We start from the raw sequence: 13,502 nt of genomic DNA, 5'->3' as shown, positions 1-13,502 counted from the left end.
TCGGCTACAGAGTACAAAATACCGCCGGAACCATCCAATCGGCTAACACCATCCCCCCTAAAAAGAAAAGTCGTCTATGGACGACAATTACAACATATCTGAGACAAATTAACAAACAAAATATATCATCAAAGTGACTACAACAAGAAAATCCTGCTTCTGTCACATCACTTCCACATTCATCCCGTTACATCTGTAGCCTCTGCTAACACAATACTGTCTCCTCAAGCTGATCTTGATAGCCACCTGTGCTGCTTTCTCTGTTTTCAATTCCTCGGTACCCTGAGCCAAGTGTCGCTGCACTGCCTCCAACTAGATGATCAGCCCCTCCCGAGCTCTCTACGCATCCACCAAGACAACCTCACAGCCAACACCTGCTCCCACTGCCTCTGGTACACAGAAAGTCCATGCCTGCAGCAACTTCAACTCTTCTCAACTGGTCAGACTCCCACAACTGATATCCGCAACGACTGGGGGTCCAGGGGGCAACGCCCCCGGCGAGGTCGAGGGGCAGCGCCCCCGCGGGGTCCTGGGGCAGCGCCCTGATTAGCACTTCGCAACCCACACAGAAATGCACGGAACCCACCATTTTTGTCATTTTCTGCCGATTCTGCACTCTTTCTGACAACCATTGATGCTTCCCCTTCCCTTTGGCATCATCTGTTGCTCATTCCGAACAACTTGAATCTGTCGTCTTTTTTTTTTTTTTTAGCCATCAAACTAAATTCAATTCATGTTACAGGGCATCTGTACAACTCGAGACAGATTGCAACTCTTCAACAGTTGCCAAACCGTCGCCATTTGGAACTCACCCATGTCAGAAACTCGGCCATGATCAGGCGGCAAGCCGTATGAAACAATCAAAAATCGAAATTTGAAGCCCCTTTCTTGAATCTCGCTGTTAGTAGTGAAGAAATGCTTAAAGTCTTTGCACGATTCTATTTCCTGGCAGCGAATGGCAGAAAAAGCACGCTTCTTTTATTTGGCTCTGCTTCCCCGCGTAGAAGTCTGGCACGACCGGCTGGAGGCGGGAATTGGAGCCAGGCGGAAAATGTCTTTTACCCGTGGCCTTCCTGCGGAGGAATTAGAGGTTTTATTCCCGCGGAGATGTCTGGCAAAAATGTTTTAAGCCCGCGGGGCTTTCCTTGGCAAAAGACTGTTTTATGCCCGCGGACAGCTGCCTGCGGGGCTTTTAACAACCCACGGACAGACTGTCCGCGGGGACATTCCTCTTCACTCTCGCGGACAGGCTGCTGTCCGCAGGGTCTTTGACTTCGCCCGCGGACAGGTTGATGCCCGCAGGGCTTTTCAATCCGCGGGCCTTTCTCCCACGGACAAGCTATTGCCCACAGGGCTTTTCAGTCCGCGGGGCCCCCAAATTTTTTTTTTCTTTTGTTTTTTTTATTTTTTCAAATTTTTTTTTTTATTTTTTTCAATTTTTTTTTCAATTTTTTTTTTTTCAAAAAAAAATACAAAGCACCTCAAATTTGCCTCAGACCGTCGCCATTCTGCCATGACGACGGAGTCAGCTGGCCATCCTGTTACAGTGACGGAGTCTTCTTGGCACCATATATTTTGAATTTGGATCCGTTGACTGCCGGAGGTACCTTCTGCCCATCCAAAGTTAATAATCTGATTGCTCCATTGTCGCTGACCTTCCGAATTTGATATGATCCAACCCATCTACCCTTAAACTTTTCCAGTTTGATTTCATTCTGACCGTCGTACGCCTTACGTTTGTTCTGTGCCACCTCCGTCGCCCATTGTGCCTGCGATCGTCGTGCAACTGGATTATTTCCTTGCTGTCGGTGCCCTTCCACTAATTTTATGCTATGTTGTAACCTTTTCTTTCCGCGCGGTCCATTCACCATGTACCAGACTGTGGGATCTTTCGTTTTTCTGTGTTCAGACTGTATGTTCTTCCCCTCAGCTTCAGCCATGGCAACTTTTCCTTCTTCCGCTTCCCAGCATTCCTCCGGACATTCATTTTCCTTTGTTTTGTCACGTTTGTCGACCGTTAATGTAGTGCAACTCGGAAACAGTTCGTAGTCTTTTATCTGCCAATGGTAAAGGCCATTCATTGAGTCTAGGTCGTCATTCGATCTTCTGTCTAGTCTCAATATTCCTTCTTCGTCCGGTTCCATTCTCTTCTTTCCTTCATCATCACTTTCGTCGTCGCTTTCTGAATCTGACGATGCTGCCTCCTCGCCTACCATTTGTGTGTGTAGGTCAATTGTGAATCTTTTGTCTCTGCCCTTCATTGATATGGTATTTCGTTTCCAATCATGCTTTACTTTTGCTTGCACCAACCAATCTCGTCCTAGAATAGCATCATATCCTTTTCTTTTCAATGGAATAACCACAAAATCTAATAAAAATGGTTGCGTACCAATAGTTACCGTTTGTGCCCTTAAGGTTCCCAACGGTTTGATCCCGTGCTGGTCCGCCGTGAGCAACTAGAATGTAGGTGGCCACAGCGTCGGCTTTCCCAACTTCTTCCAGGTATCCTCCGGTAAGATATTCACGCCGGACCCTCCGTCAACAATTGTCTCTGTCAAAACATTTCCCAAAATCCCCATCTCGACGACCGCCGGATGCCGTTTGGAGGTGAGTGCCAGCAGCATTGGGTCTGTTGTCATCACTTCCCTACTATTCCTTCCTATGTCCTCCGGTGCTTTCGAAAACGGTGTATGATTCAAAATGGCCGTCCGTAACTGGGGCATTGTGAGAAGGAGGTCACTTATCTTGACTAGTATCTCCGTTTGTAAGATCTGTCGTACAATGTTTTGTTCTACGAAGTTCCTTGCCAAGGTGCCGATGATGTCCTTCAACTGAGATGTCCCTGCTGACGATGCCTTTGCAATGTCCGCCTGCGCTTCCCCCACTTTTCTCTTTTCCTCGGCTTGCCTCCGTGTAATTGCCAGAACTTCCTCTACCTCCGTGCCAACAGTGATCAAGTTTACTCCAGCCTTTGGACACTTGGAATCTTCGTGATCGCCGGGTCCGCACCATCTGCATAATAATTTCAGTGTGTTTGCCTCTGTACAATCCCGCGCAAAATGACCCCACAAATTACATGCTCGGCATTGAACGATCGGCCGTCCGTTTGCATCATACTAGGTTCGACTTCGGCTTCCATTATTATTGTTATTGTTTGCATTGTTGTTATTTTGCCCTTTGCTATTATTCCTATACCCTCTGAATGTGGCACCATCAATGTTTGCATTTCCGTTACTACCCGACGGGGAAGCCTGCTGTGTAAGAAGCACCTGCGGAGATCCTCTTGTCTTCATGTTAAAGGGACAGTCCTTTGTCGAATGGCCCATGATCTGACAGATGTCACAGAATTGGTTCTTTGGACACGATCCCTTAGTATGACCGTCGGTCTTACATTCCGTGCACCACAGTTCACTACCTTTTGGCTCCTCCTGCATGTTTTTAAACTCCTTCATCGTTCGAACCATATCCTTCTGTAAGGCACAAACCTTTTTGCTACTACCCTCATCGTCACTGTTATCATCTCCGGCAGGCTCGTCGTCATCAAAATCAGAGGAGCTAGTTTTCTTCTTCTTTGTCTTCTATTCACTTTCAAGGTCCAGTGCTCTATTATAAGCATCCACATATGACGACGGTGGTACAATTTTCATTTTCCTCCGCAACTGTGAGCATAGGCCGTCCACAAACCACCTTTTCTGCAATCTGTCTGCCGGCTTGCTTTCAATTTTGTTTATTAAGTCTTTTAATCTTCCGGCATAGACGCGGACAGTTTCGTGCTTCCCCTGCTTGGTATTGAAAATTTTCGCTACGATTTCATTATCATCCCGCAAGAGTTTAAACTCCGCCAAGAACTCCTTAATCTTATACCATGTATCCAGCTTCTGCGGATCCATATCCGAAAACCAATCAATCGCGACACCTCATAGGGTTGCCGGAAATTGCCTGACCCATTTGTCGGCATCTGTGATTCCATTTGCTCGCCAGATCGTTTCGCATGTCTTACAATGTCTGATGGGGTCGACTGTACCATCGCCTTCAAATTTCGGCAGCTTCTCTTTGGGTCCTGCCATAACACTGGAGGTCTGCACTCCTACACTGGTCGACACTCCCACACCGGCGGTCGGCACTCCCACACCGGCAGTCTGAACTCCCACACTGGAGGTATCGACAGCTGGGAACCTTGGTGAAGACGAAGGATCCTTCAAAATTGTTTCCCACGGAAGTCTATCCTAGACGAAGAGGTCACTCCACGCTCGTGCTTCGTCGGCACTGCAAGCCGTGCGAGTTGATGCTCTTCCGTCTGAATTTTCTTCCCTCGGCGAACACAAATTCAAGAACTCCTCCCATGCTTCTTCCACCAATTCCACCTGCTGCCGAGTCTCCTCCAACAATTCCTCCGCACTTCGGTTTCTATCGGCAATCTTCTGGAATCTCCGTCGGCGTTCAGCTTGCTGTGCCAGAAGTAAATTCTCTTGCGCAATACGGATTCCATCTTTTCCCTTCGCCTTATTCCGATCCTTGATAAGCTGATTTGGCATTAATCTTCATTCCTCCCACCTTCCAGATTCATAAGGCAACGGCGCCAAATGTTTACCGTACAGGTAAAGAAATCAACGCATACAGACAATGATCATGAATAGCAGAGTAATATTCGCAATAGCAAGCGAATGATGCTTTACAATGATCCCAGATGGGATATAAATACTACTGCTGAACCTTCTCGAAGGAGTCCGTCGGCCACAATTATTCTATCCGCTACAAACTATTTACCGACGACGTCGGCTACAGAATACAGAAACACCGTCGGATTGTCGGCTACAGAATACAGAAACACCGCCGGACCGTTGGCTACAGAATACAGAAACACCGCCGGACCATCGGCTACAGAGTACAGAAACACCGCCGGACTGTCGGCTACAGAATACAAAATACCGCCGGAACCATCCAGTAGGCTAACAAAGCTACAAAACAACAAACCTTTTTTTGCAATTTAGTAAAATAAAAAACATTCAAGATTTGCAAATGAAAACTAAAAAAATTTAACAAAAAATGCATAATACACTAACATGCAAAAAAAAAACAGCACTTACCTCTTGCAAATGAGTTGAGGAGTGTTGATATTGACTCTTTAATGCTCCCCATGCAATTTATGGCCTCCCCAGATGGATTTCTAATCTTTTTGGTGCTCTTCCTTCTTGCCGGTTGGAAACTTATGGTTTTTTTTTTTCTCTTCTTCTCTCTCACTTTTCCTCTCTTCTACTCATGCTTAACAATTAGAAGGCCCTTTAGGGTTATAAGAAAGAGGAAAGGCAAAAAAGAAATGAAATAAAACATGTGTTTTTTTTTAAATTTTCAATACAACTTTCTAGCTGCTGCGGGCAATTCACGTGGGCGATTCATGTGATTTTTGACATGAATCGCCTAAATCAGCGATTCAAGCGATTCATGCCAAGAAATTGCTGTCAGCGATTGAAGATTCACAAAAACTCGGCAACCATGAATCTTCTCGCGATTTACGCGATTTTGGCAATTTTATGGCAATTTTCGGAACTATGCTTGGGATGACCATTTTAAGGGATAGACACAAGAAGAGAGTCTGTTTATCTCAAAAGCAATACATTGAAAAGGTATTGGATAGATTTGGTATGTTAAAAGCTAAGCCGGTTTGTGTTCCTCTAGTTTCTCATTTTTCGTTTGTCTTCTGATTTGTCTCCTAAAAGACAAGAGGGTCAAGACTTTATGAAAGACATTGCTTATACCTTTACAATTGGGAGTATCATGTATGCTATGATTTCTACTCCTCCGGATGTTGCTCATGTAGTGGGAGTAGTAAGCAGATTTATGAGTAATACTAGTAAACCTCATTCAAAGGCTGTTAAATGGATCCTAAGATACCTTAAAGGTACTTCTGATTTTGCTTTATAATTTGGGCAAGATAAGACAATTGCAGGGATTCATAGATTCGGATCTTGGTGGAGATTTAGACAAATGAGAATCTACTTCCAGTTTTGTTTTCACATTTTCTGGGGCCGTTATTAGTTGGGATTCTAAATTGCAACATACAGTTTCACAATTATCTGCAGAGACTGAATATATGACTCTCTCTGAGGGGGCAAAAGGAAATGATATGTTACAACTTTTGTTCAAAGAATTGGGACTAAAGCAATTGGATTATACTATTTATTGTGACAGCAACAGTGCAATATTTATGACCAACATCATACATCTCAGCGTCATTCCAAGCATATCGACTTGCATCATCACTAGATTCGACATGCGGTTGAAGAAGGCAAGCATCAAGTTGTCAAGATTGACACCAAGGTGAATCTAATTGATGCTCTCACGAAGGTTGTTACATGGGAGAAGTTTGAGGTTTGTCAAGCTTCTCTCGGCATTTCCAGCATGCGATAACAGGGATTGGAGAAGGGGAATTGCTTTGTTACAACAGTAGTTGGTCTTCAAGTGGGAGATTGTTGGGGGTGTGAAGCACAACAGCCATATTGTTTTCAGTCCAATTGTATGTCCATTCAACTTCTGTGATGGACATTCAACAGTCCATTTGGAGTTGTATTTATACGCAATTGCTGTGTATTCAAATGTATCTGCACTTTTTTGATTAATAAAGAATTCCCCTGCTCAAGTGTGGACATAGGCAAGTTTGCTGAACCACGATAAATGTGTTCTTTGTGTTTTGTATCTACTGTTTGTATCTTCATTTTATTTCTTTTTCATTACAAGAAGAGCTTTTATAAAGGACATGGTCGACCTTTTCATCTCTACCACACTAGTGACATGTAGTCTATAAAGCCAAATTTCTGTAACCTTGCCTTGATCTCTAGTCCTCAATGGATCAGTGACCATCATGGTATTTACAAACTTTCTAAATGCACACCCACTTTTCCTATGCTCTGTGGAGCCCCTCTATCCCCACATTTTCTTCAATTGTGAAACAAGACCAGTCTTGGTAGAAACTAGTTCATAAAGGTTGTTTCTCACAGTTGTAAAAAGCCTTACCATTTTCATTTTCAACACTTGTGAATGGTCACAATCCTTGGTATTATAATTTAAATAGACAATTTTTGGGGATTAAAATTATCCTAGTTTGCTCGTATTCATTAGTCAATTTTAGGATTCATTATTGCTTATCATGATTTCTCATATCCTTCAATCTAAAGAATTCTTGATGGCCAATCAATAACAAACCTTTTCAAGAAAACAAGCTGAAATCGCAGAAAGCAAAATGTTTAGATAGGGCATGCTGCAATATCTCAAGCAAACCATGGCCCTTCAAATTATAAGAAGTATGGCAGAGTCAAAGAAACTGATAATTTTATTCATGAAATAATAATGCTTCTCTTCTATGTCCGTTCAATACAAATTACATACATGTATAGGAGTTATATTTTCTATACCATAGGATCCCATAATATCCCCATTATTATGTGGTAACAAATGAAAAACTCCTATCTATATATGAGTTGCCTAACTCATAATACTGACCATAAACTGCAACCAGGTAACAAATTATTATAATATGACACACTAACAACCTACGGGAATGATGTATTATTCCCAACAGAAGTTACCAGTGGAGAAACTCTTCTTCTTTTTTCCTAGCCCACTCTCTTTTGTGCAGTGCTGGCCCCAAAAGAGAGGGTCATTGCAGTAACAACAATGTGCTGGAGTTTAAAGTCCTGTCCAATACCTTAAATATGCAGAGCAGCTTGGATTTTATGGTACACTTAGAGGCTGCTATATTATATCCCTCTCAACTCTTATTACCCACTTTCTCTAAATGGAAGCTCCTTGATTGAAGGGGATTCAAATCCCCCATCCCCTTGATCCATTGGTGAGGTGCAGAATCCTATGCCTTAAGTACAATCCCTTTCACTTTACCCCTGTTTTCCGAAAGAGAGATTTTGAGCATCATCTCCATGATCATATGGGTCACCTGTAATTGAAAAAAGAGAATCTAAAAAATAGTAGACATGCTTTACTTCAATGATCAAAACCTTCCTAGCAAGGGGAATTTGGGGCTTATCCAAACTTGAATTTATTTTCAAACCCAGTTGTTACCCATTTCCATTTATCAATAGAACAAAAGATGAATACTAAAAATGATGGCCACGGAATGGGTGCATTCCCCTAGTGTTAAGGCCCCAGGAATTTGTCTACAGGCAATTGTGCAATCAGTAGACCAATCCAAATTCTGTAGCCCTCAATTATTCATGGAGTCTTTGCAATGCTTGGTTGTATCTTAACTTTTCTGGACATGAGCCTTCAACAGCTCTTCTGCATAATTTATATAAGCTGCTCCTTTATGAAACACTGGTCTGCAACCATGGGCTATCATTCCTCAACTGTTGATTTTCTTTTAGATGTAATTGGTGCTCATTGTGAGACAGAAGAAGCAGATATGCATGGTATTTACAAAAAGTTACCAAATATTCACATTCGATCACAAGTTTTTTCTTATAAGAAACTTAGACCTGTTGTACTTTACAGGACTGATCGCTAGGGTGATGAGACTATGGAATTGAGATCTGTTGACCTCGTGGCATTCCCACCTACAAGACTGATCATAGAGAAAGCTACACATTTCTTGAGGCACCATGTCATAGAGTACTTTGTCTCTGAACAGCTTTTGGGCCTTATGCTGCAGTTCACATGTTCAAAAATTGTTAAAGTATGCAGTTAGAAACCATATCATGATGTTATACATGTTCAAAGATTTCTGACAATTTGTTGTTTCAATTTTCGGTCATCTTGAGCTATAGTTGCAAAGTTATGGGCCCAACAAGGATGCCCACTAACATTGTTCTAAATAGCCCGCTATTACAGTACATGTAGAGGTTGCACTTATTCACAAAGCATTAAATATGAACATATATTTTCCAACCTAGGTGGCTGAACACACGAGAAAATAGAAGGCTAATCACTGCATGAACAAAAGTGATTTAGTATCCATAAACTCAATCGGTCTTTGTATGATGGTGGCAGGTGTACTTTGACATTCACAATATGGTTGCATCATTGATTGGGGACTCCAACCAACTTATCTTCCTTCATAGGCAAGAAATGAAGATACAATGAAGTTACTGAGCACTGAGGGCAACTAATAGGTGTCTAATGCGGGATGAATACTTTTGGGACAAATTTCAAGCAACTTGAAATGTCTTATGTTTTGACCAAAAATCAACACGTAAGTATGCTCATGGGCTGACTTGTATATGTAAATTATGAGGAGATGCCTTACAGATGTCTCCAAAGATGACCAGTACTCAATACAAATGGGGACTAGTTACAAGAGACAATCACACAAGGACTTATAGGTGCCAGCAATTCTTATGTAAGCATAGTAATGTAGTGAATATAACTGGACATATTTAAATTTTATGGTAAGCTATCATAAATTCCAGGCAACAACATTTAAGTGTATTTCAAAGTAGAGTCAAAATGCTCTTGCTAATAGGTGAAATACAAATTGCATTTACAAAGAAATTTATTTGGATTAAACTGTAATGAAGAATTCAAGGATGTCTTCGAAGTATTCTGGAGGCATTAAATGTGATCCCTTCTTGTTTAATGACTCCTCTGGTTCTTGAATGTCACAACCTCCAAATCACTCTTTCAACAGGTTGATCCTGAAGGAGTCATTAAGCGAGACGAGAAGGTCTTCACATTTGCTCAGGAGAAGAAAGTTCCCATTGTCATGCTTACATCAGGTACCCTTCATATTCAGCCTAATATTAGTCCCAAAAGTACAATGCAAATAGTTATAGTTATGTATGCTTTTTATTTAAAGCAGGGAGCTAACTGAACAGGCTTGCATTTGTTTCAGGTGGCTACATGAAAAGTAGTGCTCGAGTTATTGCAGATTCGATCACAAATCTTTCTGATAAACATTTAATTGAATTAAATAATTAAAATACCTCTAGTTCCCAAAATATGCAGAGTTAGGTTCTGGTTGTGCTTGAACCAAGCCTGTGTGTGAATATACAATTGTAATTTACTATCTTTCTGTTTTGTCAATAAATAGTTGTGTATAACACTGATCTGTAAGTTTACCATAAAAATTACAGAGATACAGTTAAACTTTTTTTAATTGATTTTCTTTTTTATTAATGTTCTACCTTACATAATACACCTACAAAAATATTCTCTCTCCAAATTTTGATAGATAAAAATTCCAATAATAGAAATTCAATGAAAACAATAGGAGCCACTTGCCAAGTTTCAAAATGGCCCATATCAGTTCAAGTCTCTTTGACCATGACTTGGGAGATCTTTGAATTCTTGCACAAGAAGTTTAGAATGTATGTTTCCATTTCAGCATGGCTAGCCTTTTTTGGCAACAACTAGTTAGCAATTGTATTACTTGAAATAGCAAAATTCATAAAGTCTCCTTGAGTGGAGAAATGATCTGTCATTTAAACTCAACTCAGGAGTTAAACAATAATAGAAGGTATCTTCCTTGATCTGAGATAAATTCAACGTCAATTGGAGAAACATTTATCTCGCAGGTTAATTTTAGTTTGTTCATTACAAGCAAAAGCCCCTGCCCATGAAATCAAAGAACACAATGCAGAGCATCATCGTCGGAATTTTGAAGGATAAAAACAGTATAAATTGTTGCAGCAGAGAATAAATCATTTCCTGTGAGTAATTGGATAATATCTTAAATGTGAAGAGCATTTTTAAACTTATGTTTTGACCAAAAAAGGCTAGCCACGTTGAAATGGAAACATACATTCTAAACTTGCGCAAGAATTCAAAGATCTCCCAAGCTCCTTCCAAAGCATATTCCTTGCATTCTATCCAAAGTGATTCATCACAGTATATTGGTGGTGACCGATTTTTAACTGATGGTTTATGCTATTGTTCTAGACGGCACAAACCGGTGGGTTTCTTGCCTTTCTTTACCACTTGTCTTAACAAAGAAAATACTATATGAAGAGGAAACATGACCCTTTACCCATGAATGCAGCTATCGCCAATTTCATTGACATTTTGAGGCGCGTAACAAACATAATGATCAGAGCTAACACATACGACCACCCAATTACTGCAATCTCGTAGATAGTTATGGAGGTTGTCAACCTCTTTTATGGGGTTAGAATGATATATTCCATTAAGATTTAGATATAAGCTACTATGAAACAAATACTAGTGAACATTGTAGGCATCTCAAACTTGACTTCATAAGTTAATTAAATATTCATGTTCCAATAACTAATTGACAACAAATATATTTTATGCTGTAATTAATTAAATAATATTTGATTAATTACATTTTGGTCGGGCAGGTAGGAGGGTAGGCCTTGGTTAGTAGGACAATAAGTTATCGGGTAGGACGGTAGGTCAGTAGGACGGTAGGCCAATATCCCTATGTAACATGGGTGGTACATGGTCGGTGGTTTTCAGCCGGCCGGTGGTTGGTCTGTTCGTTGGGCAGGTAGGCCATTGTGGTCAGTGGGCGAATATCCATGGTGGGTGTCGGTGGGCGAATCCCTATGCATCAGTAGGTCGTTAGGCTGCATCGGTAAGGTGGGTAGGTCAGTGGTCAATAGGAGAAAGGTAGGCTGGTAAGGTAGGTGTGAGGGTCGATGGGCCACTATCCCTACGGCAGGTGTGGTTGCCCCCATCAAATAAGGTCAGTGGGTCCCGACCACCTGTTGGGCCCTATTTTGAAAGCACTTGCATAGGCACCCATAATAGAGGCAAAGATTGGGATAACATATGGTAGAGAAAAAGCCCGAATATGGGATTTCCTAGTAGGATAGCCCATAAAATTATAGGGAGCCCTAGAGTGAGAAAAAGCCCAGTTATGGGATTTCCTAGTAGGATAGCCAATTCCAATCCCATTCAAGTCATAGGAGTGTTTAATCCCTTTTTAAAAGTGTGAGTTACTATTGTCCAAGCCATTGGCTTACACTGCTTATTATTGAAATTATTTGTGTATTATAACCACATGACTCAATTGTGTACAAGTATCCCTCATTTAAATCCTGAGAAAGTGATTCACTCAGGATCACCATGACTAGTTGGAACTGGACCTTGCCAAACATGGTAGGCAAGAACTGAGCAAATATTTGAGCAGATTAACTATTCCCTAAAGTGTCCCTCATTTATCACTTTTAGAGGCTGATTAATAAAATTGAGGCTTCAATTTCCACTTGTATTAGTTCATATAACCATTTTTAGTCTATTCATTCCTTTAACCCTAATTGACATTTTCTTTAATTTCAAATTTCAAATTTCAAATTCTCAAACTTGTAGTCATGTAAGTCGTCTAAGCCTTCATAAATGTTAGCATGCCCATATTATTCTCACCTCTTCAACCTTGTCCTTTGATTGATTATTTTATTGGATATGTGCTTACACAAGATATCTTCATAAATGTTAGCATGCACATGTTTTTTTCACCTCTCCAACCTTGTCCTTCAATCAATTATTTTATTGGATAGGTACTCACACATGATATCTTCATAAATGTTAGCATGCACATTTTATTCTCAACTCTTTAACCTTGTTCTCTAATTGATTATTTTATTGGATAGGTACACGTGTGATATCTTTTTCCCAATGAAGACACCCATTGTCACCTATCCAATCCAACATTTCTTATATGTTCTCATGTATGCCTCCACTTGTCATCTCCTTGTTCTTCGCAATCAACTCAAAGACATGGGTGAATACACCTTGCCCTCTTCTTCATACCAAGTGTCATTGTCACATGCTTCCACCTTGGTGACACTCTAAGCCCTTTCACTCTTCTTCAAATTTGTCCATCTATCTTGTAATAAAATCTTGATTTTCCATAACTCCATAATTTTTCTTTGCTAAACAGGAGTCTCTCCCTTCATGCTATATCTTTTAGAGAACCATTCACATCACAAGATTATTGAAGAACAAAGAAAACGTGCATAACTTCATCTCAATCAAGAAAGTGAGAAAGGTATGAAATTTGAAGTGATTTATGTTAGTCGCTTACTTATGTTATGCCCTTCAATTGTTCATTCTCTTCATTTTGGCTTACCTAGTGGGACACTTCCTTGTTTAATAATCTCCATTTGACTTTTGGTTGTTTTCATTGCAACCCCTAGATCGGTGATTTTACATTGTGATATTGCTATCAGGATTTAACTGTGTGATTTTGAGTTAGTGTTGTTGCATTGGATTGGCACTTTTAAGAAAGATTGATGCTTTTGCAATTTTGTTCTTTTGCTTTGCAAATTAACACTTTTGCATTCTTAATATTTCTTTTTTCTTTTTTCTATTGGGTTTCTATTTTTCTTTCTAATTGCTTGATTTGCTTGTTGGATTAACTTGGTAAATAGTGTTTTTTTGTGTTCTATAATTTCTACATGAAATTAATGTTCATTCTATAGTTTAGCACAATTTGTCAACAAGTATGCTCAATTTATTTGGTGTTATTAATTTTTAGATTCTTAATGGCTGCTAGTCAATGCATTTGTGTGTTCTAGTGCTTATGTTATAGCTTT

The 13,502-nt window shown here is 40.4% G+C and overlaps 1 protein-coding gene across 5 annotated transcripts in view; it reads left to right on the top strand.

Annotated features, from left to right (window-relative positions):
* Positions 1-10,122, top strand: part of HDA2 (histone deacetylase 2) — a 182,503-nt gene extending 172,381 nt beyond the window's left edge. For 3 of the 5 annotated variants that reach the window (XM_089817999.1, XM_089818008.1, XM_089817992.1), the window contains 2 exons: positions 9,635-9,722; positions 9,839-10,122. In XM_089817999.1, coding sequence (XP_089674125.1) covers positions 9,635-9,722; positions 9,839-9,924 — 174 coding nt within the window. In that variant the 3' untranslated portion in view covers positions 9,925-10,122. Of the gene's footprint in view, positions 1-8,997; positions 9,723-9,838 lie in introns of all 5 variants that reach the window. The other 2 variants (XR_016361841.1, XR_016361840.1) reach the window with 1 other exon arrangement.
* The last annotated feature ends 3,380 nt before the right edge of the window (positions 10,123-13,502 follow it).

The sequence above is a fragment of the Cupressus sempervirens genome, chromosome 1 (assembly GCF_028749045.1).
Source record: "Cupressus sempervirens isolate cs-2001-9-10 chromosome 1, ASM2874904v1, whole genome shotgun sequence".
In the NCBI taxonomy this organism is placed as follows: Eukaryota; Viridiplantae; Streptophyta; class Pinopsida; order Cupressales; family Cupressaceae; genus Cupressus; species Cupressus sempervirens.
Note: the sequence above shows the minus strand (reverse complement) of the source record. Positions and strands in the feature narration are given on the sequence as shown.